The 23688-nt window shown below is 40.9% G+C and overlaps 1 protein-coding gene and 1 long non-coding RNA gene across 4 annotated transcripts; one reads left to right on the top strand and one right to left on the bottom strand.

Moving 5' to 3' along the window:
- Positions 1-45: 45 nt before the first annotated feature.
- On the top strand, positions 46-12904 carry zgc:153012 (uncharacterized protein LOC777626 homolog). Of its 3 annotated transcripts, none has more exons than XM_051395845.1 (5): positions 46-437; positions 7108-7806; positions 7886-8019; positions 11299-11350; positions 12522-12904. In XM_051395845.1, the coding sequence occupies exons 2-5, from the start codon at positions 7144-7146 to the stop codon at positions 12669-12671; spliced, it is 999 nt and encodes a 332-aa protein (XP_051251805.1). In that variant the 5' UTR covers positions 46-437; positions 7108-7143; the 3' UTR covers positions 12672-12904. The 3 variants fall into 3 exon arrangements, with proteins under 3 accessions (XP_051251805.1, XP_051251806.1, XP_051251804.1); XM_051395846.1 differs by having other exon boundaries at positions 46-479; XM_051395844.1 differs by lacking the exon at positions 46-437 and adding an exon at positions 4505-4684.
- Positions 12905-21955: 9051 nt separating this feature from the next.
- Positions 21956-23575, bottom strand: LOC127361320 (uncharacterized). Its single transcript, XR_007884193.1, has 2 exons — positions 22410-23575; positions 21956-22187 (listed from the first exon to the last, which is right to left on the bottom strand). It is a non-coding gene; the product is annotated as an uncharacterized LOC127361320 (long non-coding RNA).
- Between the last annotated feature and the right edge of the window lie 113 nt (positions 23576-23688).

Below are 23688 nucleotides of genomic sequence, written 5' to 3'. Positions count from 1 at the left end.
CTGCTGGTGACGCTGCTGGTGACGCGGCGCTCCGGCCGTTGATTGGCTGCTGTGCAGTCTCGCGCTGTTTGCAGCCAGAGGAGGATGAAGAGAGTTGGGAGGAGAAGAAGAAAGTTCCCGCGCTTTGTGTCTCTCTGATGGACTGTAACAATAAAAGCAGCAGAAGAAGAAGCTCTCTGATGGACTGTAACAATAAAAGCAGCAGAAGAAGAAGTCGGAGGACTTCCTGTTGAAACTTTTCTCTCCGCAAACTCTGCGCGCGCTCCCGCCGCCTGCGGCTGCTCTCGGGCCGTACTGCGCATGCTCTGTCCACAGCTGTTGTGTTTTTTCCTCTTCCGGGTACAATGGATCGGTTGTGTCACCGGGACCGGCGGTGACGTCAACGGGACCGGAGGGAGGGGGGGCTGCGGGAGCGCGCCTCAGCTGAGCGCATGAACGTGAGTGTTTACAACCATGACGTCAGACGGTTGTTGTAAATGGTAAATGGAGCTGTTCTCACCCTTTCACACACACACATTCACTCTTTCACACACACTCACTCTTTCACACACACTCACTCTTTCACACACACACATTCACTCTTTCACACACATTCACCCTTTCACACACATTCACCCTTTCACACACACTCACCCTTTCACACACACACACATTCAGTGAATTATAAATTTTCACACACTTTCACCCTTTCACACACATTCACTCTTTCACACACATTCACCCTTTCACCCTTTCACACACATTCACCCTTTCACACACATTCACTCTTTCACACACACATTCACCCTTTCACACACTTTCACCCTTTCACACACATTCACCCTTTCACCCTTTCACACACATTCACCCTTTCACACACATTCACCCTTTCACACACATTTACTCAGTGATGGTAAAGTCCATCGAACAGAAACTAACATTCATACACACTCACACACTGATGCACGGCACCGGGAACGACCCGCTCTGCCTCTGAGCCACAGCCGTTGTTTATTTAGTTTGTTTGTAAAGTGTGAAACAATAATAACATAATATATAATATGATATACTATAATATAATAATAACAGTAAAATAATATATAATATAATAATATATAATATAATATAATTACACTAATAATAATATAATAAAAATAATAACAATAACATAATTTATAATATAACGATTACACTAATAATAATATAATAATAATAACAACAATAAAATAATATATAATATGATATAATTACACTTATAATAATATAATAACAGTAAAATAATATATAATATAATAATATATAATACAATATAATTACACTAATAATAATATAATAAAAATAATAACAATAACATAATATATAATATAATAATATATAATACAATATAATTACACTAATAATAATATAATAAAAATAATAACAATAACATAATATATAATATAATAATAATAACAGTAAAATAATATATAATATAATATAATTACATTAATATTAATATAATAATAATAACAATAACATAACATATAATATGATATAATTACACTAATGATAATATAATAATAATAATAATAATAATAATAATAATAACAATAACATAATATATAATATAATATAATAATAATAACAGTAAAATAAAATATAATATAATATAATTACACTAATAATAATATAATAATAATAACAATAACATAACATATAATATGATATAATTACACTAATGATAATATAATAATAATAATAATAACAATAACAGTAAAATAAAATATAATATAATATAATTACACTAATAATAATATAATAATAATAACAATAACATAACATATAATATGATATAATTACACTAATGATAATATAATAATAATAATAATAATAACAATAACATAATATATAATATAATATAATATAATATAATAATAATAACGGTAAAATAAAATATAATATAATATAATTACACTAATAATAATATAATAATAATAACAATAACATAACATATAATATGATATAATTACACTAATGATAATATAATAATAATAACAATAACATAATATATAATATAATATAATATAATAATAATAACAGTAAAATAAAATATAATATAATATAATTACACTAATAATAATATAATAATAATAACAATAACATAATATACAATATAATATAATTACACTAATAATACAACAATAATAATAACAATAAAATAATATATAATATACTATTACTAATAATAATAATGATAATGATAATAACAATAATATTTTGTAATGCTGCAGTGATTCCCTCAGTCCATTACTTTTCCAATTAATTTCAATTGTGAAAATAATATTAAGACATTTTTTTAATTGGAACGAACTCATAGTGTTTACGCTGGGTGTGCCAGCTGTAGATGTACTGACACATCCAGGTACACCCGTGGCTTTGTGGGTGAGAGACCCTGTAGACTTCAGTATAAAAGGTCAGAAACGTATAATATAACAAACGTTTCTGACTGACAGGAAACAGAAACCAAATCAACAACGTCCTGGTCGTAGTTCCACAACTCCGTCTCATTTACTGTCACCTCTTTATTTTCTGATAAAGCATCATTGTAAAGCTCCCACATGTCAGACTGTGAATCCTGTTCTGTCTCCATAACAATCAGATTATTGATCAGATTATTGATCAGCAGAGAGTGAACAGGTTGTAGTGGAGCTTTGTCCCTCTGCTGTCTGTGGACTGATCTCTATGTGTCTCTATGTAGGATGAGGGTCAAAGGTTGTGACCTTTATGCTCCCGAGTGCCAACAGTGGACAACACAGAGTCCAACACAGAGTCCACCACACAGAGTCCACAACACAGAGTCCAACACAGAGTCCACAACACAGAGTCCAACACAGAGTCCACAACACAGAGTCCACAACACAGAGTCCAACACAGAGTCCAACACAGAGTCCACAACACAGAGTCCAAACACAGAGTCCACAACACAGAGTCCACAATAACACAGAGTCCACAACACAGAGTCCACAACACAGAGTCCACAACACAGAGTCCACACAAACAGAGTCCACAACACAGAGTCCAACACAGAGTCACAACACAGAGTCCAACACAGAGTCACAACACAGAGTCCACAACACAGAGTCCAACACAGAGTCCACAACACAGAGTCCAACACAGAGTCCAACACAGAGTCCACAACACAGAGTCCAACACAGAGTTCAACACAGAGTCCACAACACAGAGTCCACAACACAGAGTCCAACACAGAGTCCAACACAGAGTCCACAACACAGAGTCCACAACACAGAGTCCAACACAGAGTCCACAACAAGTCCAACACAGAGTCCAAAAGAGTCCACAACACAGAGTCCACAACACAGAGTCCAAATCCAAACACAGAGTCCACAGCACAGAGTCCACAACACAGAGTCCACAACACAGAGTCCAACACAGAGTCCAACACAGAGTCCACAACACAGAGTCCAACACAGAGTCCACAACATAGAGTCCACAACACAGAGTCCACAACAAGAGTCCAACACAGAGTCCAACACAGAGTCCACAACACAGAGTCCAACACAGAGTCTACAACACAGAGTCCACAACACAGAGTCCACAACACAGAGTCCACAACACAGAGTCCAACACAGAGTCCACAAAAGTCCAAAGTCAATTCAACATTATTGCTAAGCTAGTGGAACATATTGTCTGATTGTGCTGTTAGATGGATAATGTTAGCTTGCTTGCTAACATGAGCAACGATGCTAACTTATGTATTCTGACAAACAGTGTTGATTTTAGCCAACAATAAATTATGTAGTGGTACGAAGCTAACGATAGCTTTCTACGGAGTGATCCAACTAGCTAACTGTAGCTAAGCTAACTGGGGTTGTCCGGCTGGCTGTGTCTTGGCTGTGTGGTGTGGGTCTGGTGTTGGTTGGTGATGTTGGTGATGGGTGGATTTCTAACAGTGAGCTAGTTAGTAGTATGGAGCTAACGGACCAAATATAGTACATTGCAGATAGTAACGTTATTTTAAATATGATTGTCAGTTATTTTACAGCGTTCAGTGTTTGTCTCTGTTGGTCGACGCTGACTACACTTCACTGAACGGCCACTGGTGGCGCTGTTAACTACAGTTTAATGACAGTTAAAATAAATACACAATAAATGATGTATATATAAATATAAAGGTAGTATATATGCAGTTAATAAAAGCACTCTGGGTTGGCAGGAAGTCAGCTGTGGTTTAAACCTGCTGTCATCATCTGACCAATCAGCATTCAGACATTATATCAAACTGTACAAATACTCAGAGTAGTAGTAGTGTGGTTTCAATAGTTAAGATCCTGCAGAACCTGAACTGCACTCTCACACACACACACACACACACACACACACACACACACACACACACACACACACACACACACACACACACACACACACACACACACACACTCAAACACACACACACACACACACACACACACACACACACACACACACACACACACACACACACACACACACACACACAACACACACACACATTAATCCAGGTTGTGCAACAAGCAGCAGAATGAAGCAACCATCAACAGAACACAGTCAGTCGGAGGAAACAGGAAACACAGAAGAAAATGAGTTAGAGACGAAAGCTGCAGGGCGAGAGACACTGACCATAACGAGGGGAGGGAGAGAGAGAGACAGACAGACAGGATGTGTGGTGAGACAGACTTTAACTTAATAACTTTATACTGTTTTAAAGTTCAGCTGTAAGACAGACTGCAGTCCCTGCTGTGTTTGTTATTGTGGATTATGGGAATGTTAGACCTGACTGTACACTCACACTGTGAGGACCTTAATGTAAACCTGTCAGAGACCTGATCTTGTGTTACTATCAGGGTTTTGACCTGGTCTGGGTTAATGTAGGGGTTTAGACCTGGTCTAGGTTAATGTCAGGGTTTAGACCTACTGTTCACTGGGAGCTCCCAGTCCGACAGAGTCAGCTAATGGATCCAGAATATTCTGAAGACAATCTGTTTACAGTCGACAGCCGTCAGTGCTGTTTTGCTCTCTTTGTAGTTACAGACAGAGCGTACACTCCTGACCCCGTTATCACAAAGCTCTCAGTATCTGTAACAATGTGGTGAGCGATGTCCTCTGAAACAGCATTAAACTGTTCACTCAGTTTCAGTGGTGAGCAAGTTACTTCCAAAATGTAATATATTTCATATTACTAGTTACTTGCATTTGAAAGTAATACATTTCTTTACAATATTACCTTCTGTGTAGAGTAATAAGTTACTCATTACTTTTTAGTTACTTTCACCAAAATAAACATTTAGGACAAGGCATTACAAAATGAAGGCGCGCAATATTTTGTCATGGTGAATAGTCCTCAATTAACTGTAGTTCCTCATAAATATAGTGAGGGGGGGCAACATTAAAGTCTAATGAGGTCTATATTGCATCTGCAAGTAGTGGTTACCATGAATAGCTGAATTACAATAATGTAATGATATAGAATAATTAAACAACCAAAAGCTTTACACAACATGACACAAACTCTTTTTCTATGCCTCATTTATTAGCTCCTGAGTTACAAAGTGCGGCCACACAAAGATTTAACAAAAAAGTTAAATTTCCATGAAATTAAACATGTTAATAGTCTATACTATTTCAATAATAAAATAAAAGTGCACAGTCTCATTTATGAGTATTGTAAAACATGGAGATGTATTATTTATTGTTTTACTTAACTGTTAAAGTATTCTGAGATGATGTGACAATAACAACCATTAAAATCCCTCTGCAAACAAACTGACTTAACAAATTAAAACACTTTTTAATCATTGAATCACCTCTCACACCACCTGTAGTGTCTCATCTTAAATGAACTATCTGTGGAAATGTGTTTATACTTTAACAATAGGACTATATCATTAGAGATTTGTTTTTACCTTGTCACTTGATCGAACAGGGATTTTGCTGACAAGCTTTTGAAACGCCAGCAACTCAACTGTAGAAAGAGGCAGGGCATCCTCCACAACATACTCAGCCACCAGCCTTCTCACTTCTCCTGGGTCAAGCATCTTCACCTCTGGTCTGGAGAAATCCAACTTTCGTTGGACCGTCATCTTCCACCTGTTTGCTAAGAGGTCGTTTAGCTGCTAGCTTAAGGTTGCTGTGCACTCTCTCCAGGTGTTTCTTGAGGTTACTTGTACTATTTTTAGCCATAGACAGTTCCCTCGGCCTCCCACCAGCACATTACTGGTTACTGTGAGGTTCTTATCCATTTCTGTGACAAATTGTCACACCTACTAGTGAGGATAAAAATGAACTCAACATTATTCATACAAAATCTTTTATACACACATGCTTTACAACAAAACTGAAACTATAATAAATCAAATTATACAATGCTAAAAATTAATAAAATATCAACAATTAAATGTAAAACATCACAATATAAATTAAATACCAGGGGGACAATGTCAAATCCACCGATTGAACCATTCTTCTGGGATAATAATATTAACAGGCTTACTCACGTCTTAGCTACCAGAGGAGACCATAAACATGCAGACAAGTGTTCTGGTTCAGTTGCTGTTCTTGATGCTTTTTTTTTTATATTAATTAATAATTTTTATTATTTTATTTATTCCATGAGATCTGGTGTTTGCTTTCAGTTATTTAAACTGAATTTTCAGCCATGAGCACAACATAAAATGTGTCTTCAAGTCAGTGAAACATAGGGCTGTTGCTGTGAAGGAATTTCCCCTGCACTGGTTTAGGACATCTCCTCAGAACTAAACTGAAACACTGACGAGCTGCAGGATGTACATTTGGGAAAATTAGTGAACCAGTCTTTGACTTAAACCCGTGTTTTATTGTAAACGTGGCTGTGAATTGTGGGATATTGTATATCAGTATATCAATGCCTCCCAGACAGCGCTCTGAGGCAATTTCCCATCTTAAAAAACAAACTCAGAACATATTGGGATTATGTGGCGTTACGTGCAGTTGTGGCGGTTGCTCGCCATCCGCTGCTGTTGGTTTCTTGCTGTGTTTCATTATTCTGGTTACAGCTACAGCCCTGTTGAAACGTCTTCATCACGTTAACATGTTGTATTCTTTGTGTTTCAGTGAGTCCGTAGTGTGTGTGTGTGTGTGTGTGTGAGGATGAGCGGCGGTAAAAAAAGGAGTGGCTTCCAGATCACCAGTGTGACCTCAGACTTCAATCAAACTCCAGCCGCCCAATCAGCTCCCAGCGTGGTCCTGAATGTCCTCCAATCAGCAGTCTCCTCCTCCACCCTGCAGGGAAGCTCCTCCCAGCCGACCACACCCTCTCTGAAAAGGAAATACATCTCCCATGATGCTTCGGGGCAGGGTGGCTGTTCCTCCAGGTTCAGGGTGGTTCGGTTGGTAGTGGGAGGGGTTGGTGGCGGTGGGCGGGGTGAGCCGTATCGGCGTGGTCGATGGACGTGCATGGACTTTATGGAGCGTCAGGAAGGGGTGGGGTTCAGGCGGGTGATGGACACAATGAGACACGCCCATTCGCTCGAATCCCTGGAGATGATTGGCTGTGACATAGACAGAGGCGGAGTCCACTCCCAGGACACCGCCCACCTGTTGGCTCACCCACTTAGAGGCAGGGAGGGGGCGGGTCTTGTACTGCGCAGTGGGCCGCCCTCACCAACACACCAAGAGCCAATCAACATCCGGCTCCTGGACTGCAAGGAGCCAATAGGAGTACATGGATTTGACTCCAAACCTCCACCTCCTTCGCCCCGCCCACGAAATGTCCCTCCTCCTCTACGATTAGACGTTGATGCTGCAGGACGGGTACTGACACGCAACTACTGGAATAACTGAGCCAAACACAACCTGTTCATACCCACTCACCTGTCTATCTCTCTGTCAGTCTGTCCTCAGGCTGTCTCACTCTCAGCCCAGCTCCCCCCCCGCTGGACCGTACCATCCCATTTTGACCCCCATCCAGACTCCTGCTGCCTTCAGTCTGGACCAAACCATCTTCAACCTGCCGGGGGAGGCCAGGTAGCTCTCTGTTTTATTTTGTTTTTATTTATTTCCTGTTGGTGTGGCTGCGTGGAGCTGCTTGTTGTTGTTGTTGTTGTTGTTGTTATTGTTGTGGTTGTCATTGTTGATGCCGTTGATGTTGTTGTTATTGTTGATGCAAAGGACAGAATCGTCTGCATACAGTTGTAGACAGAAAACTCATTGATGGGAACCCTGAAAATAGTTACATTAACTACTACTGTCTTACATTCTGCATCCTTCCATTAGTAGAGTACCTACTCTCATCTGATACCAAAAGGACCAGGGTTTTCTCTCATGGAAAATATCTATCTCTTCCCCAACATCAGTTATTCTACAGACCCCCAACAAGCTCTGATTCTAACTCTAACCCTGTAGGGCGTCCGGGTTTCAAACGACCAACCTGCAGACCTAGAGTTCAGATCCCCCAGACTACAGAGGTCCTGGTCTCAGAGGGGTCTCTACAAGTACACAGACTTAAAGCTCCTAACAGCTAACAGCTGACCTACATACCACACACACACTCACACACACTCACACACTCAGCTGACACAGCAGTGTGTGTGTGTTGGATTAAGACAAACAGAGGACTCATTCATTCAGACTGTCAGCAGGACGTCTCAGTGTTTCTAATAACTGAACTGAGCACTGCTCTCTGATTGGCTCCACACTAGTCATGATGTCATAAATCCTGCAGGTGAGTTTTGAGTTGAAACAGAAACGTTCCTCTTGAGATGAAAACAAACACTGACAGTTCAGAATGATGGGATCACAGTCCTTTTTGTGTTCCTGCTGCTTCTGCAAAGTTCACTGCAAAGTTCACTGGAGGATCACACATTTCAGTGTTTACTCTGAACAGAAGATAACAGACAGTATGGAACAACGGACAACAAAAAGTCTGGAACTTAATGAGGGACCTGAGACCTTAATGAGGGACCTGAGACCCCTTAATGAGGGACAGGGGAACTGTAACTAACCCCCTACATTCGGCTAGCTCCCTCCTTGCAGAGATTTACATGGGGGGCGTGGCCTTCTGACTACACAGTTTGTTATGCAGGACACCAGCCAGAGTGACTCACCACCGTTCACAATAGCAGGAATAGTCAGAGCTAACAAAGCTAACAGAGCTAAGAAAGTTAACAAAGAGAATGAGCTGTGTCCGTCTTGGAAACGCAGAGAGTCTGCTGGAGGTTTTACAGTCACTGTTGTAATGTTAGCTAAGCTAGATGCTCAGAGAGGCAATCTCTCTGGTGTCTGTGACAAAGTGTTAGGCTATCGGGGGGGGACGGCTGTGTCTGAGGAGATGGAGCAGGTTGTCCACTAAAGAATGTTGAAGGTTCGATCCCAGGCTCCTCCTGCTGCATGTCAAAGTGTCCTTGAGCAAAATACTGAACCCCAAACTGCTCCTGATGCCGAGCACTGGTGTATGACTGTGTGTGAATGTGACTATGACTGAATGTAGTGTAAAATGCTTTGAGTGGTCAGGGTACTAGAAAGGCGTTATATAAGTGTAGTCCATTTACCATTAACGATTACGTAGCATCCACAGTCTGCAGATCGGAGACGTTTATAGCAACTGGGTTGGTCTCTGTAAACCTGCAGTCTGTGGCTGTCTGCAACCTGAGGGGAAAATCTGGGTGGGGAAAGTAAAGTCGTTGACGTCGTCATTATCAGTCAGTAGTAGTTGTTGCTGTTGTTGTTGTTATTGTTGTTGTTATTGTTGTTGTTGTTGTGCACCTTATGCACTCTATTTGAAAAGTGTCCTGAGATAACGTCTGTTATGAATTGATGCTATACAAATAAAATTTAATTGAACTGAATTAAAGAAGCAGTGCTTGCCCCTCCCTCATTACCACCACTGAGGTGCCCTTAAATATAACATTATTTTGCATTATTTAGAGTATTAACATTCTAGAGGTTTATATTTTTACTACCATCATCATTAAAAGCAGACTAAATAGTGTAAATAGTGTAGGAGGTAGTTATCAGTAACTAATGATGACAAGTTAAACAGTTTTAAACTCTGAACCAATGAATGAAGCTCTGTGTTCTGACTCACTGAGTGGGCAGGAGGAGAATTCCACAGCTGTCTTTCTATTGGCTGGGACAGTGAGTGGGCTGGAGCTGGAATGACACAACAGCCAATCAGAGAGCAGAGAGTGAGTGTGTGTGGGAAACAGACGGACAGACAGAGAAATAGTTTAAACACAGAGACACACTCGTTAGTTTGAAGTCAACATCTGGACGCTCTGAGACAGCTGCTTCTGATTGGACCTGTGAGCTCACAGACAACCAGCCAATCACATAAGATAAGAGACAACAAGGAGGGACGAGGGACAACAAGGTGTCTGGACCTTAACAAAGGACGTCAGACCTTAACGACATCAATAAAGGACAGTGGATATTAATTAGGCGTGCTGGACATTAAGAGAGGATACTAATGAGGGACAACAGAGAGACCTTACTCAGGGATTTTGGACATTAACGAGAGACAGTGGACATTAACGAGGGACATCAGACCTTAACGAAAGACGGTGGTCATCAACAGATCCTAGTGAGGGACAACACAGATGTCTTTGATTAGACAGCCGTTGAATCGTCTCTATATTGATCTGAATTGTGATTGGTCTGCAGTCTGTAGCTGAGCTCTGATTGGACGTTCAGAGTTGACGCTGTTAGAGATGTTTGGTGGTGTAAAGAAAATTGTTTTGGGGCATCTGCAGCCATCCTCTCCCCTCTCTGACCCCGCCCACGCTCCTCGTCCTCAGCGGCGTCCCCCGTCGACCCCACCTCTCCCCCTCAGGACTCTGCAGCTTGTTGCTAGGCAACCAGAGGGACCTGTTATGTTAAGGGGTGGTAGAAAGGTGAAAGGTCATGTGTCAGGGGTCAGAGAGTCCTGGCCAGGTGCTGGGCCGTCACTGACCCCACCCTCTCGGGGCCAGCCATTTACTGAGGCCCCTCCCAGAACCACAAACCAATCACAACCTCACATGACCCCATCAGTCCCGCCCCTGTCCCAGACTCCACTGTTCACTGCTGCCCCTCACCCTCATTGGTCAGTCCCTCTTAGAGCTCCTCCCAGTGGGCGGGGCTCTGAAGCTACCATGATGTCACTGCTGCTCTTCTGCCACAGGTAAACATGGTAACCAGAGGCCGGGGCTTCTGATGCAGGTGTGCTCAGATTCACCTGGAGGTCTTAACACCTGCAGAATGTCTCAGAACCTGTTCCTTAACAACACCTGTCTGTCCCAAACCTGTCTGTCTCTCTTTGTCTTACAGTAGTTCCAGTAACAGTCTGATCGCCATCGACAACAAAATCGAGCAGGCCATGGTGAGTTTGATTTCTACTGATTCTTCTGAAGTTTACACTGATTCTACTCGAGTTTACACTGGTTCTACTGTAGTTTACTGTGATTCTACTGTAGTTTACACTGATTTGTCTGTAGTTTACACTGATTCTATTGTAGTTTACACCGATTCTTCTGTAGTTTACATTGATCCTAGTGTAGCTTACATTGATTCTACTGTAGTTTACACTGATTTTTATGAAGTTTAGACTGATTCTACTGTAGTTTACACTGATTTTTCTGAAGTTTAGACTGATTCTACTGTAGTTTACATTGATTTAACTGTAGTTTACTGTGATTCTGCTGTAGTTTACACTGGTTCTTCTGTAGTTTACACTGATTTTACTGTAGTTTACACTGCTTCTACTGTAGTTTATATTGATTTTACTGTAGTCTGCACTGCTTCTACTGTAGTTTACACTGATTCTACTGTAGTTTGCATTGATTTTACTGTAGTTTACTGGGATTCTATTGTAGTTTACACTGATTCTACTCGAGTTTAAACTGGTTCTACTGTAGTTTACACTGATTCTACTGTAGTTTACATTGATCCTACTGTAGTTTACACTGATTCTACTGTAGTTTACACTGATTTTTCTGTAGTTTACACTGATTCCATTGTAGTTTACACTGATTCTACTGTAGTTTACATTGATTTAACTGTTGTTTACTGTGATTCTACTGTAGTTTACACTGGTTCTTCTGTAGTTTACACTGATTCTACTGTAGTTTACACTGCTTCTACTGTAGTTTATATTGATTTTACTGTAGTTTACTGTGATTCTATTGTAGTTTACACTGATTCTACTCGAGTTTACACTGGTTCTACTGTAGTTTACTGTGCTTCTACTGTAGTTTACACTTATTTGTCTGTAGTTTACACTAATTCTTCTGTAGTTTACACTGATTCCACTATATTACTGATACTTACATAATAAAGCTTGTTATTATTATTAATTATACAATGGATAAACCAGACGAGGTGTCCCGAATCAGAATCCAGTATTCACTCAGTTGTGGTATAATAATGAAATGATCAGTGACTGCGCCCTGAATCAGAGTGGAGCATCTGCACTTTCTAAAGGATCTTTGTAAACACAATGATGTGTGTGTGTGTGTGTGTGTGTGTGTGTGTGTGTGTGTGTGTGTGTGTAGGACCTGGTAAAGAGTCACCTGATGCTAGCGGTCAGAGAGGAGGTGGAGCTTCTGAAGGAACAAATCAGGGAGCTGCAAGAGAGGAACCAACAGCTGGAGAGAGAGAACCACATCCTGAGAACACTCACACATAATATACACACTGCATAATACACACAATATACACAATATACACACTACATAACACACAATGACAGACCTGGACTGAGCACACTCTCCTCACCTGAGAGTCGTCGTGGTAACAAGTTGAATAGGCTGATAATCAGACTAATAAGAACCCTGGTAACCATGACAATGGGACTGTTTGAATACTGGTGTTATTGTATTATGAAGATGATGACGAAAAGTAGATTCTAATAAATTAATGATGGCTAACTACACAACAGACTATTGATCGTTGATTGGGAGACTGATGATGGTGGTGGTGGTGGTGGTTCAGTCTACATACAGTAACAGTCTATACACTGTGACAGTCTATATACAGTAACAGTCTATATACAGTAACAGTCTACATACTGTAACAGTCTATATACAGTATTCAATTCAATTTTCAATTTTATTTGTATAGTGCCAATTCATAACAGAAGTTATCTCAGGACACTTTTCAAATAGAGCAGGTCTAGACCGAACTCTTTATAACATTATTTACAGAGACCCAACAATTCCCACCATGAGCAAGCACTTGGTAATGGGGGTAAGGAAAAACTGCCTTTTAAGAGGCAGAAACCTAGGACAGATCCTTCGGCTCTAGGTGGGTGGTCATCTGCCTTGACCAGTTGGGGTGAGAGAGACAGAGGGAGGGAGACAGGTGAACAGCAACAACAGTAGCAACAACTACACCAATAGTAGTGACTGATGATGATGAACATGAAGAAGATGATGGCGACGACAACAACGATGGGGGACAATGAGTAGTGACAATAGTAATAATAGTAACTGTAGTAATAATAATAATAACACTAATATCAGTGATATTAGCAATGGCAAACTCCGGGGAAGAAGTAAAGTTAGTAACATGCATTAATGGGACATGAATGAGTGCATAAAGAGAGAGGAAGGGAGGAGCTCAGTGCACCATGGGAAATCCCCCAAAAGTCTAGGCCTATAGCAGCATAACTAAGGGAGGGTTCAGGACTCACCTGATCCAGCCCTAACTATAAGCTTTATCAAAGAGGAATGTCTTAAGCCTACTCTTGAATGTGGTGAGGGTGTCTGCCTCCCGAACCACAACTGGAAGCTGGTTCCACAGGAGAGGAGCTTGGTGACTGAAGGCTCTGGCTCCTGTTCTACTTTTAGAGAGTATAGGAACCACAAGTAGCCCAGCATTCAGAGAACGTAGTGTTCTAGAGGGGTAATAGGGTACTATGAGCTCTTTAAGATATGAAGGGGCCTGACCATGAAGAGCTTTATAGGTGAGGAGGAGGATTTTAAATTCTATTCTACATTTTACAGGGAGCCAATGCAGAGAAGCTAGTACAGGAGAGATGTGATCTCTTTTTCTAGTTCCCGTCAGTACTCGTGCTGCAGCGTTCTGAATTAATTGGAGCGTTTTAATGGACTTATTGGGGCAACCTGATAATAAAGAGTTGCAGTAATCCAGCCTTGAAGTAACAAATGCATGGATTAGTTTTTCTGCATCTGTCTGTGATAGTATGTGTCTAATTTTTATAATATTACGTAAATGAAAGAAGGCGGTCCTAGAGGTCTGCTTTATGTGGGAGTTAAATGACAAATCCTGATCAAAGATAACTCCAAGATTCCTGACAGTGGTGCTAGAGTCCAAGGTAATGCCATCTAGAGTAACTATATCTTTAGACAGTGAGTCTCTAAGGTTTTTGGGGCCAAGAACAAGAATTTCGTTTTTTTCTGAGTTTAACATCAGAAAATTGCAGCTCATCCAGGATTTTATGTTCTTAAGACATGTTTGTAATTTAGATAATTGATTAATTTCATCGGACTTGATCGATAGATATAACTGCGTTTCATCTGCATAGCAATGAGAGTTAATGGAGTGATTCCTAATAATGTTGCCTAAAGGGAGTATATATAAAGTAAATTACAGAACCTTGTGAAACTCCATGACTAACTGTAGTATTTATTGAAGATTCATCGTTAACATGTACAAACTGAGAACAATCTGAAGTAGTATGAAGTATGACTTAAACCAGCTTAGTGCGGTTCCTTTAATGCCAATTTGATGCTCAAGTCTCTGTAAAAGAATATCATGGTCAATGGTGTCAAATGCAGCACTAACATCTAATAATACAAGTACAGAGACAAGTCCATTGTCAGAAGCAATCAAAAGGTCATTATTAACTTTAACCAGAGCTGTCTCTGTGCTGTGATGAACTCTAAATCCTGATTGAAAATTCTCAAATAAACTATTGTTATGTAGAAAGTCAAACAACTCTTTGGCGACTACTTTCTCCAGAATGTTAGAGAGGAAGGGGAGGTTAGAGATTGTTCTATAGTTGGCTAAAACCCTTGGGTCAAGAGTGGGCTTTTTAAGAAGGGGTTTAATTACAGCTACTTTAAAAGACTGTGCAGAAAAAACATTCTAAATATATATCTGACTTTACATTAGTTAAAGTCCCTGAACTTGGAGAGCCACTGATAACTGTTGATGGCAGTTGGTGATTAATTTTTTCTCTAATAGTAATAATTTTATTATAGAAGAAGCTCATGAAGTCATTGCTACTTAAGTTTATGGGGATATGTGGCTCAATAGAGCTGTGACTCTCTGTCAGCCTGGCTACAGTGCTGAAGAGGAACCTAGAGTTGTTATTATTTTCTTCTATTAGTGCTGAGTAATAGGCTCCTCTGGCATTACAGAGGGCCTTTCTATAGGTTTTAAGATCATCATGCCAAATTGAGCGATATTCTAATAATTTCGAAGAGCGCAATTTCCTTTCAGATTTCCTTGTTTTTTGCTTCAATCGGTGGGTTTGGTGGTTGTACCACGGTGCTAGTTGGCTATGTTTTAATAATTTCCATTTTATAGGAGCGATAGAGTCTAATGTTGATTGTAGTGAGCCTGTAGCACTATCAACAAGATTATCAATTTCAGAGGGACTAAAGTTAATATAGGACTCTGTTATATTCAGACATGGCATTGAATTAAACACCGATGGAATCTCCTCCTTAAACTTAGCTACAGCACTGTCAGATAGACATCTGCTGTAGGAAGTTTTGCCTAGTGGTTTATAATCTAATAATATGAATTCAAAAGTTATTTAATAATGGTCAGATAGGAAAGGATTTTGTGGGAAGACTATTAAATGTTCAAATCATCATGCCATATGATAGAACAAGGTCAAGAGTGTGATTAAAACAATGAGTTGGTTTATTTACACTCTGACAGAAGCCAATTGAGTCTATTAATGATATAAATGCGTTACTAAGGCTGTCATTGTCAACATCCACATGAATATTAAAATCACCTACAATAATTACTTTATCTGATTTAAGGACTAAACTTGATAAAAACTCTGAGAAATTCAGATATAAAATCAGAGTACAGTCCAGGAGCGCGGTACACTATAACAAATAGAACTGGCTGCAGTGTTTTCCAGTTTGGGTGAGAAAGACTAAGAACAAGGCTTTCAAATGAATTATAATTTAGTTTAGGTTTAGGGTAAATTAAAACGCTCAAATCATATATGGCTGCTACTCCACCTCCTCGGCCAGTGCCTCGAGGAATGTGAGTATTAATATGACTAATTCATTCACTAAAACAGCTTTAGAGGACAGAGACCTGATATTTAACAGTCCACTTTTAATTATTTTATTTTGTGCTACTGAGGAGTTGGTTTTAATTTTTATTAAGTTTTCATCTTTAACTCCTCTTGTTTTTATTTCTTTAAATAATTTAGGTGGTCGGGGGACAGACACAGTCTCTATGGGGTTTTGGGTGGGTGACTGTTCTAAAGAAAGAGCAGAGAAGTGTGTAAGACAGCAGCTCTGCTTCCTGGTCCTAACTCTGGACTGTCAGGTTTTAGAAATAAACTTTGCCATATTTCTAGATAAGAGAGCCGCTCCATCCAAAGTGGGATGGATGCCGTCTCTCCTAATCAGACCAGGTTTTCCCCAAAAAGGCTTCCAGTTATTAATGAAGCCCACATCGTTTGCTGGACACCACCTCGACAGCCAGCGGTGGAATGACGACATGCGGCTATACATGTCATCACTGGTCACATTGGGGAGGGGTCCAGAGAAAACTACGGTGTCCGACATTGGATTCAGTGTCGCCCGCTCTGGCCCCAGGGATACATTTAACTATGGCCGCTGGCTTCACTAACTTCATGTTTCTGACTATGGAGCTGCCAATAATCAGAGTTGGTTCCTCAGCGGGTGTGTCGCTTAGTGGGGAAAATTTATTAGAAACATGAACCCATTGGTGGTGAACTGTGGGCTTCAGCAGTTTAGTCTTCCTCCGCTCAGTCACCCAGCCTCCCTGTCTTCCCGGCTGCTCGGGAACTACAGGGGGAACTACCGGGGGACGGTTAACAGAGCTTACCTTCGGTCGGCCCGCAGCAGCTACTGGGGGCTGGCTAACTATAGCGGCTAAAGATAATTCTGTGGTGTGGTACCGTACTTCTACTTCACTAAGCCTCGCCTCCAGTGCAGTAAATAAACTACATTTAATACAGGTACCATTATCATTAAAGGAGTCAGAGGAATAACTGAACATCTGACACACTGAGCAGGACAGAGGAGCAGATGAAGAGGGAGAAGCCATCGCTAACTGCTAATGCTAATGCTAATGCTAATAAAGCTAGTGTGAGTGAAAACTATGCAAATAGCGAAAAGTCGCTAAAAGAAGGAGTAGCTCCGAGTGTTCAGGTAGAACTAGTCTACGTTTAAATGTTAAGCGGGTAAATAACCACTGAAACGAGTAACTTCACTGGACAGAGCTACAGCACCAAAGGTTAGGGTTAGTACGTCAGCACGTATTCATGTTTTGACAGTAACAGTCTGCATACACTAACAGTCTACATACAGTAACAGTCTACATACAGTAACAGTCTACACAGGGGCGTTTCTAGACCCCCTGGGGGCCCTAGGCAAGAAGGACTATGGGGCCCCCCAGAATCATGATGAATGAAGTCCAGGACTACGGATCAGTAAAGAAATCTTTTATTAAACAATTAACATATAAAATAAATAACAAATAACATAACTATCTGAATGCAAACTTTACATACAATATATAAATAACAGAAAAACAAATATAACTGAAATGTGCAAAATGTTCAGAATGATAAAAACGCAACCAAGCAAAAAAACAAACAAACAAGGTATTGAAGTGGAAAGGAAGAATTTAAGACTTGCTGTGACACCTTGGTCCTATATCCACAGTCGAATAGTAGTGCCTTTTTTTTCTTAAAACTGCTGCTTGAGGGCCTTGGCTTCTGCAAATGTAGCCACTATGTCTTCCATATCTAAGGAGTTTCGAATCTCTTTCTATTGAAATCAGTGCCAGTCCTGTGAGCCTCTCCTGTAGAGGTCTGCTGTTGCTGTTGTTGTTGTTGTTGTTGTTGTTGTTGTGGGCCAAAAAACTTCAACAAAGCACCTTGAGGAAGAAAAAAGAAAAGAGCACAATGTATTTGGTTGGCTTGTGTAAAGTAAAGTAAAGAACTGTGCATGCTACACAAACACAACATTTGAGATCTGTATGGAATAATTAATGAACATCCATTTGCAGTAACAACTTTAAGGCTTCATGTTAACATTTTATTTAATGTAACATTTAGGCTATAGCAGAAAATGTATGGATATATAGGATAGGATAAACTTTATTTATCCCTGAAGGGAAATTCAGTTGTCCAGCAGCTCACATTTAAAAAACATAATTCCAAATACAAATTAGCACCAGTTTAAACAGACCAAACTGACAGCAGAATTGATGCTGGTATCAGTTTTAACATTTGACAACAAATGCTTTATTCTGGGAGAAAATATCATAGGCATTGGCAGCAAAGGACTAACTGATTGTGTGGCTATGAATGTGTTTAGAAGAAAATGGCTGAATTCACTTTACACAGACTTTAATGTGCAGTAAACTTTTTTGGTGCTTGGTGGATGACTGGGAGTTTGGGATAAAGTGGCAGGCTGGCTGGCAGCACTACTTTTTTAATAATGTAACACACATAGCTTACACATTCCCACTTACCACTGTCACCTTTTTTCTTTTCATCCTCTTCTTGTTTTTTTGTTTTGTTTTTGTGTGCCCAGAGAGATATGTTCGCTTCATTTTTTCATCTGTGTTTGACCAGGACCCCACGTCGATGCTGGCTAGTAAGGGGGCCCCATTAGGGAGATTCCCGACGTGTCATTGCAGTGTCTACGGGGGTTTCAAGTTGTGTCGCTGATATGGAGCGATATCAGCCGTCTGTCGGGGGCCCCTACTAGCAACTAGCCAGTGACAACTCAGAAAGGGCCCTGTGCAGGGCATTTTCGATGCGTTGTCGTTACAGTGTCTAAAGCAGGTCCATTATTTTGTCATTGACGTCAGCCGTCCCTCAGGGCCCCCTTCAGCTCGGGGCCCTAGGCAATTGCCTGGGTTGCGGCGTCACTGAGTCTACATACAGTAACAGCCTATATACAGTAACAGTCTACATACAGTAACAGTCTATATACAGTAACAGTCTACATACAGGAACAGTCTACATACAGGAACAGTCTACATACAGTAACAGTCTATATACAGGAACAGTCTACATACAGTAACAGTCTATATACAGGAACAGTTTATATACAGTAACAGTCACAAAGGACAGTCACAAAGGAACATCATATAAGGAACAGTCAAACAGAAAGTCTATAAAGGAACAGTTTATATACAGTAACAGTCTACAAAGGAACAGTCTACATACAGGAAAGTCTACATACAGTAACAGTCTATATACAGGAACAGTCACAAATAACAGTCATATACAGGAACAGTTATAACAGTAAAGTCACATACAGGAACAGTCTACATAAGGAACAGTCTACATACAGTAACAGTCACAACAGGAACAGTCAATAAGGAACAGTCACAACAGTAACAGTCACATACAGGAACAGTTTACATAAGACAGTTACATACAGTAACAGTCTATATACAGTAACAGTCTACATACAGGAACAGTCTACATACAGTAACAGTCTATATACAGGAACAGTCTACATACAGTAACAGTCTACATACAGGAACAGTTTATATACAGGAACAGTCTACATACAGTAACAGTCTACATACAGTAACAGTCTACATACAGGAACAGTCTACATACAGTAACAGTCTATATACAGGAACAGTCTACATACAGTAACAGTCTATATACAGTAACAGTCTCACACACACACACACACACACACACACACACACACACACACACACACACACTGGTGGTAAACAAGGAGAATCTGGAAAACAAAAACAGGATTAGGATTAACTGTGTGTGTGTGTGTGTGTGTGTCTCCATAAAACTGAATGGTATCAGATTGGAGCTGCCCCCTGCTGGCTGTTAGAGAGAATGCAGGTTTAACTCACTGTTGTCCAAACTGACTTCACTACACAGAATAATCTGTTTAATTTGATCTCTCTCATTTTAATTACGATCAAACATATCCTCCATAGTAAAAAAGCTCTGTCCACACATTATATTGATTATATTATTGATTATATACAGATATTTGAACACTTTTCACAGTCGTATTGTTTCGTTTGTGCACAAAAAATGACAATTTATCTATTAGTTCACACACACACACACACACACACACAACATACCGAACACACCCACACACACACACACACACATATTAATAAATATATGTGTGCAGTGAAGGCTGGTGGTGATTTTGGGTGGGCGGGCTAACAAATGCATTACACTCATCAATACGCCACACAGCAGCAACAGCAGCATCACATCAAGTTACAGCAACAACATTGTATACTTTGTTATAGTAAGGGCTCTACGGCAACACTGGGGAGACCCAAAAGACCCAAATGACCTGATGCCAAAAAAAATCTCTCTCTCTCTCTCTCTCTCTCTCTCTCTCTCTCCTCTGTACACATCAGCACATTCCAATTGCGCTACAACTACATTATAGAAGCAACAATTTACAACCATGTACCAGAAATAAATCTATTAGACCAAAAGCAAAAATAATTATTTGTAGAAGAGAGAGTTGTTTCAGAGCTTGGACATACCTTATTTAAAACACATCGACGGCCTTTCTGTGACACAAACAGATTAATCGGACCCCCACAGGGCGAGCTCATGTCCACACAAAATGTAATCCAGTCCACAGTCCGTGATAGTGAATGCCTGTGTTTCTTTACCAGCTCGTTGTGTCTCTGTACAGGATGCAGTGACCCTCATTAAGCTGACAGCTGATGTTCACTTTCCCCAGCAATGACAACTTTACGCTGTTCCCAATGTAGCTCGTGCTGCATTTATGTTTCCTAATTTTGTCGGATAAATGTGTTAAATCTACAATTCCTTGTTGGGTCCAAGCCGTGTCTCCTCCAAACAGCAAACATGGAAACAGAAAAGTGAATTCCTAGCTACACTTGCTGTTAGCCAGTCCGTTAGCTGAAACCACGGAACACAAAACTACGATTTTGTTGTTTGTCCTTTTGTGTTATTTGAACATCGTTTGGATGATGTGTTCCCAATCTCTGTATTTCCATTTAATCCTCCAAAGACTTTAAAGGAAATTGATTAGAAAGTAAATAATCCACCTCGTTCATCTTCATCATGCTAACGCCCGCCATACTACCAAATACCTCACTGTACTGTAGCTACTGCGCTGTGATTGGTCGAAGGTCACTGTACTGTAGCTACTGCGCTGTGATTGGTCGAAGGTCACTGCACTGTAGCTACTGCGCTGTGATTGGTCGAAGGTCAGCCTTTGGGCTGAATGAATTTAGCCCAAATGGGGGCGTGTCACGACACATGTCAATCAAAAGTGAGTGGAAGCTTACGCTCCTGTGCTTGGGCTGAATACATTTAGCCCATTCACAGGAACAAACCCAAGATAAATCATATATTCTGGGTTTTTGTCACGAATCGCGGGCCGTGATGACTGTTTGGGTGTTTTGTGTTGCTTGTGTTGTCTTGTGTTGTCTTGTGGTGTTTGTCACTCTTTGGCAGTGCTCGGGGGGCGTGTCTATCTCTGGCTGCTCACACACCTGGCTGAGGTCATCAACACACCTGCTCCTCATCAATCTTCAGCAGTACTTAAAGGAGCACTGTAATATTTATTGAAAGTGGGTTATATATATGTAGTCGGAATGTAACATACATTTTGAATTTGGTGCCTATTTTATCGAGAAAAGACAGAAAGTGACTTTAGGGCGCATTTGTATTAAAGACAACAACTCCCACAATGCACAGCTCCGCAAGCCGCTCCCACTAACACTATCAAGGACTACAACAACATGAATGTAAACCATTTATTCACAGAAATATATCAACAACAACAACAATAAATATGTAAACAATGACAGTTCTAGTTCGTCCTGAGCGTCCTCAACGTCTCGGTGCCGCAGTACTGGCCATCTGGAGCTGGATACTGTCGGAGAGCCTGCACCACATCAGCGGGTAAAACAACGCCTCGACCCAATCTCTCGCCTTGCAGGACCCATTCCAGAAAGGCTGTTAGCGATATTGTCTACAAGACATTGAGCACACAGTTAGAGATACATGGTCTTTGTGTTTAGCGTGCCACAGTAGTTAGCAATGCAACTGCAAGCTGTTTGTGCAGTAAAGAAGCTAACGTTAGTTCAGTTGGCTGACGTTACGTATTAACCGGGAATAACTTTGTGATAATACTTGAACAAATAGTGTACATACATGCCACGTTGTTATAAGACAGAAAATAGAAACACTTTACAGTCAGACGTCCGTGTGTCCGTAGGCGCACAGCGAGAGCACAGACACCAGCAGTCCGCCAGCTCCAGCCGGTCCGGGCTCCTCGTCCGCGACAGGCCTCGGCTGCAGCAGCCTCAGACGCTGCTCGCTATATTGCGGCTCATAAAGGTAGCCACAAACATCTGATTCCACCATCGTACTTTCGAAATTTCTTCCATATTACATTGATTACCATAGTCGTAACGTCTGGCTCCACAGCGCCCCCGCTTAGCTTCCAAACAAGATGGCGGTTATATTTTTTAGTCCCTCCCACTGATCTGTAATAGGTCTGTAGCGTGAGTGAAACAACATGAGGAAGTAGTGTTTGTAGTCTCACCCCCTCTACAGAGATATGAGACTTCCTGCTTCCAATGACGCAGAATGACGATTTTTACATCATTGGAAGCAGGAAGTGACACACTGACATCCTTATTTCTCCCTCTCAGGGAAAGAGAGGAAATGATGCACGACCATTCAGAAATATGACTGGGGTTCTAATGATACAAAGCTTGATGCAAATGGGTGAAGTGTCCCTTTAAGGAGCAGCCACACATCCAGTCAAAGCCGGGTTGTTGTGAAGTTTTGAGTATGCTACTGCTTTCCAGCCAGTTATTTATCGTTGCTACCGTTTGTTGCCTGTCTGCTTCTTGCCGTCTGTTATTGTCTGCAACTAACCGTGTCTCTCTGCCTCAGGAATCATTCCTGGGACTCAGCCCTGGAACCCAGTCCACTCAGCCCACCCAGCCAGCCACTCTCTGGATCACCCCCACCTCTGGACTCCCACTCTCGCCTGCCAGCTCCCCCTTTTTTCACTATTCACTCGTTGTCTAATAAACCGTGTAAACTCTACCTCTTGTCCGATCTGCTTCTGCTCTCCCCTCAGAATCCTGACAGTTTTGTGCTGTTGCTGCTCTAGGTTCTACCAAAATTCAAAACAATATGTTCTAATGTTTTTAATAATAGTTTCTCATCTTTACTGTAAAAGAGAGGGAGGGCTTAGCCCTGTTAGCCCATATATACCAGCCGTCCGTGTGTGTGTGTGTGTGTGTGTGTGTGTGTGTGTGTGTGTGTATTCTCTGTAGCTGGGATGGAGAGCTCCTGTCTCCAGAGGCTACTGGCCCTTTAAGAGAGGAAGAGGATGAGCCGAAACCTTCCTCCCTCCCTCCCTCCCTCCCTCCTTCCCCCCCTCCCTCCTTCCCCCTCCTTTTCTTCCTCCCCCTCCCTCCCTTCCCTCTTCCTCCTCCCCCTCCTCCCTCTCCTCC

Source organism: Dicentrarchus labrax, unplaced genomic scaffold (assembly GCF_905237075.1).
Source record: "Dicentrarchus labrax unplaced genomic scaffold, dlabrax2021, whole genome shotgun sequence".
In the NCBI taxonomy this organism is placed as follows: Eukaryota; Metazoa; Chordata; class Actinopteri; family Moronidae; genus Dicentrarchus; species Dicentrarchus labrax.
Note: the sequence above shows the minus strand (reverse complement) of the source record. Positions and strands in the feature narration are given on the sequence as shown.

Bases quoted from the DNA above. Each gene is read 5' to 3' on its own strand.
- zgc:153012 (XM_051395845.1), top strand. From the start codon at position 7,144: ATGAGCGGCGGTAAAAAAAGGAGTGGCTTCCAGATCACCAGTGTGACC. The intron at 8,020-11,298 runs GTAGCTCTCTGT...TTTGTCTTACAG, and splicing joins AACCTGCCGGGGGAGGCCAG to TAGTTCCAGTAACAGTCTGA. The intron at 11,351-12,521 runs GTGAGTTTGATT...GTGTGTGTGTAG, and splicing joins ACAAAATCGAGCAGGCCATG to GACCTGGTAAAGAGTCACCT.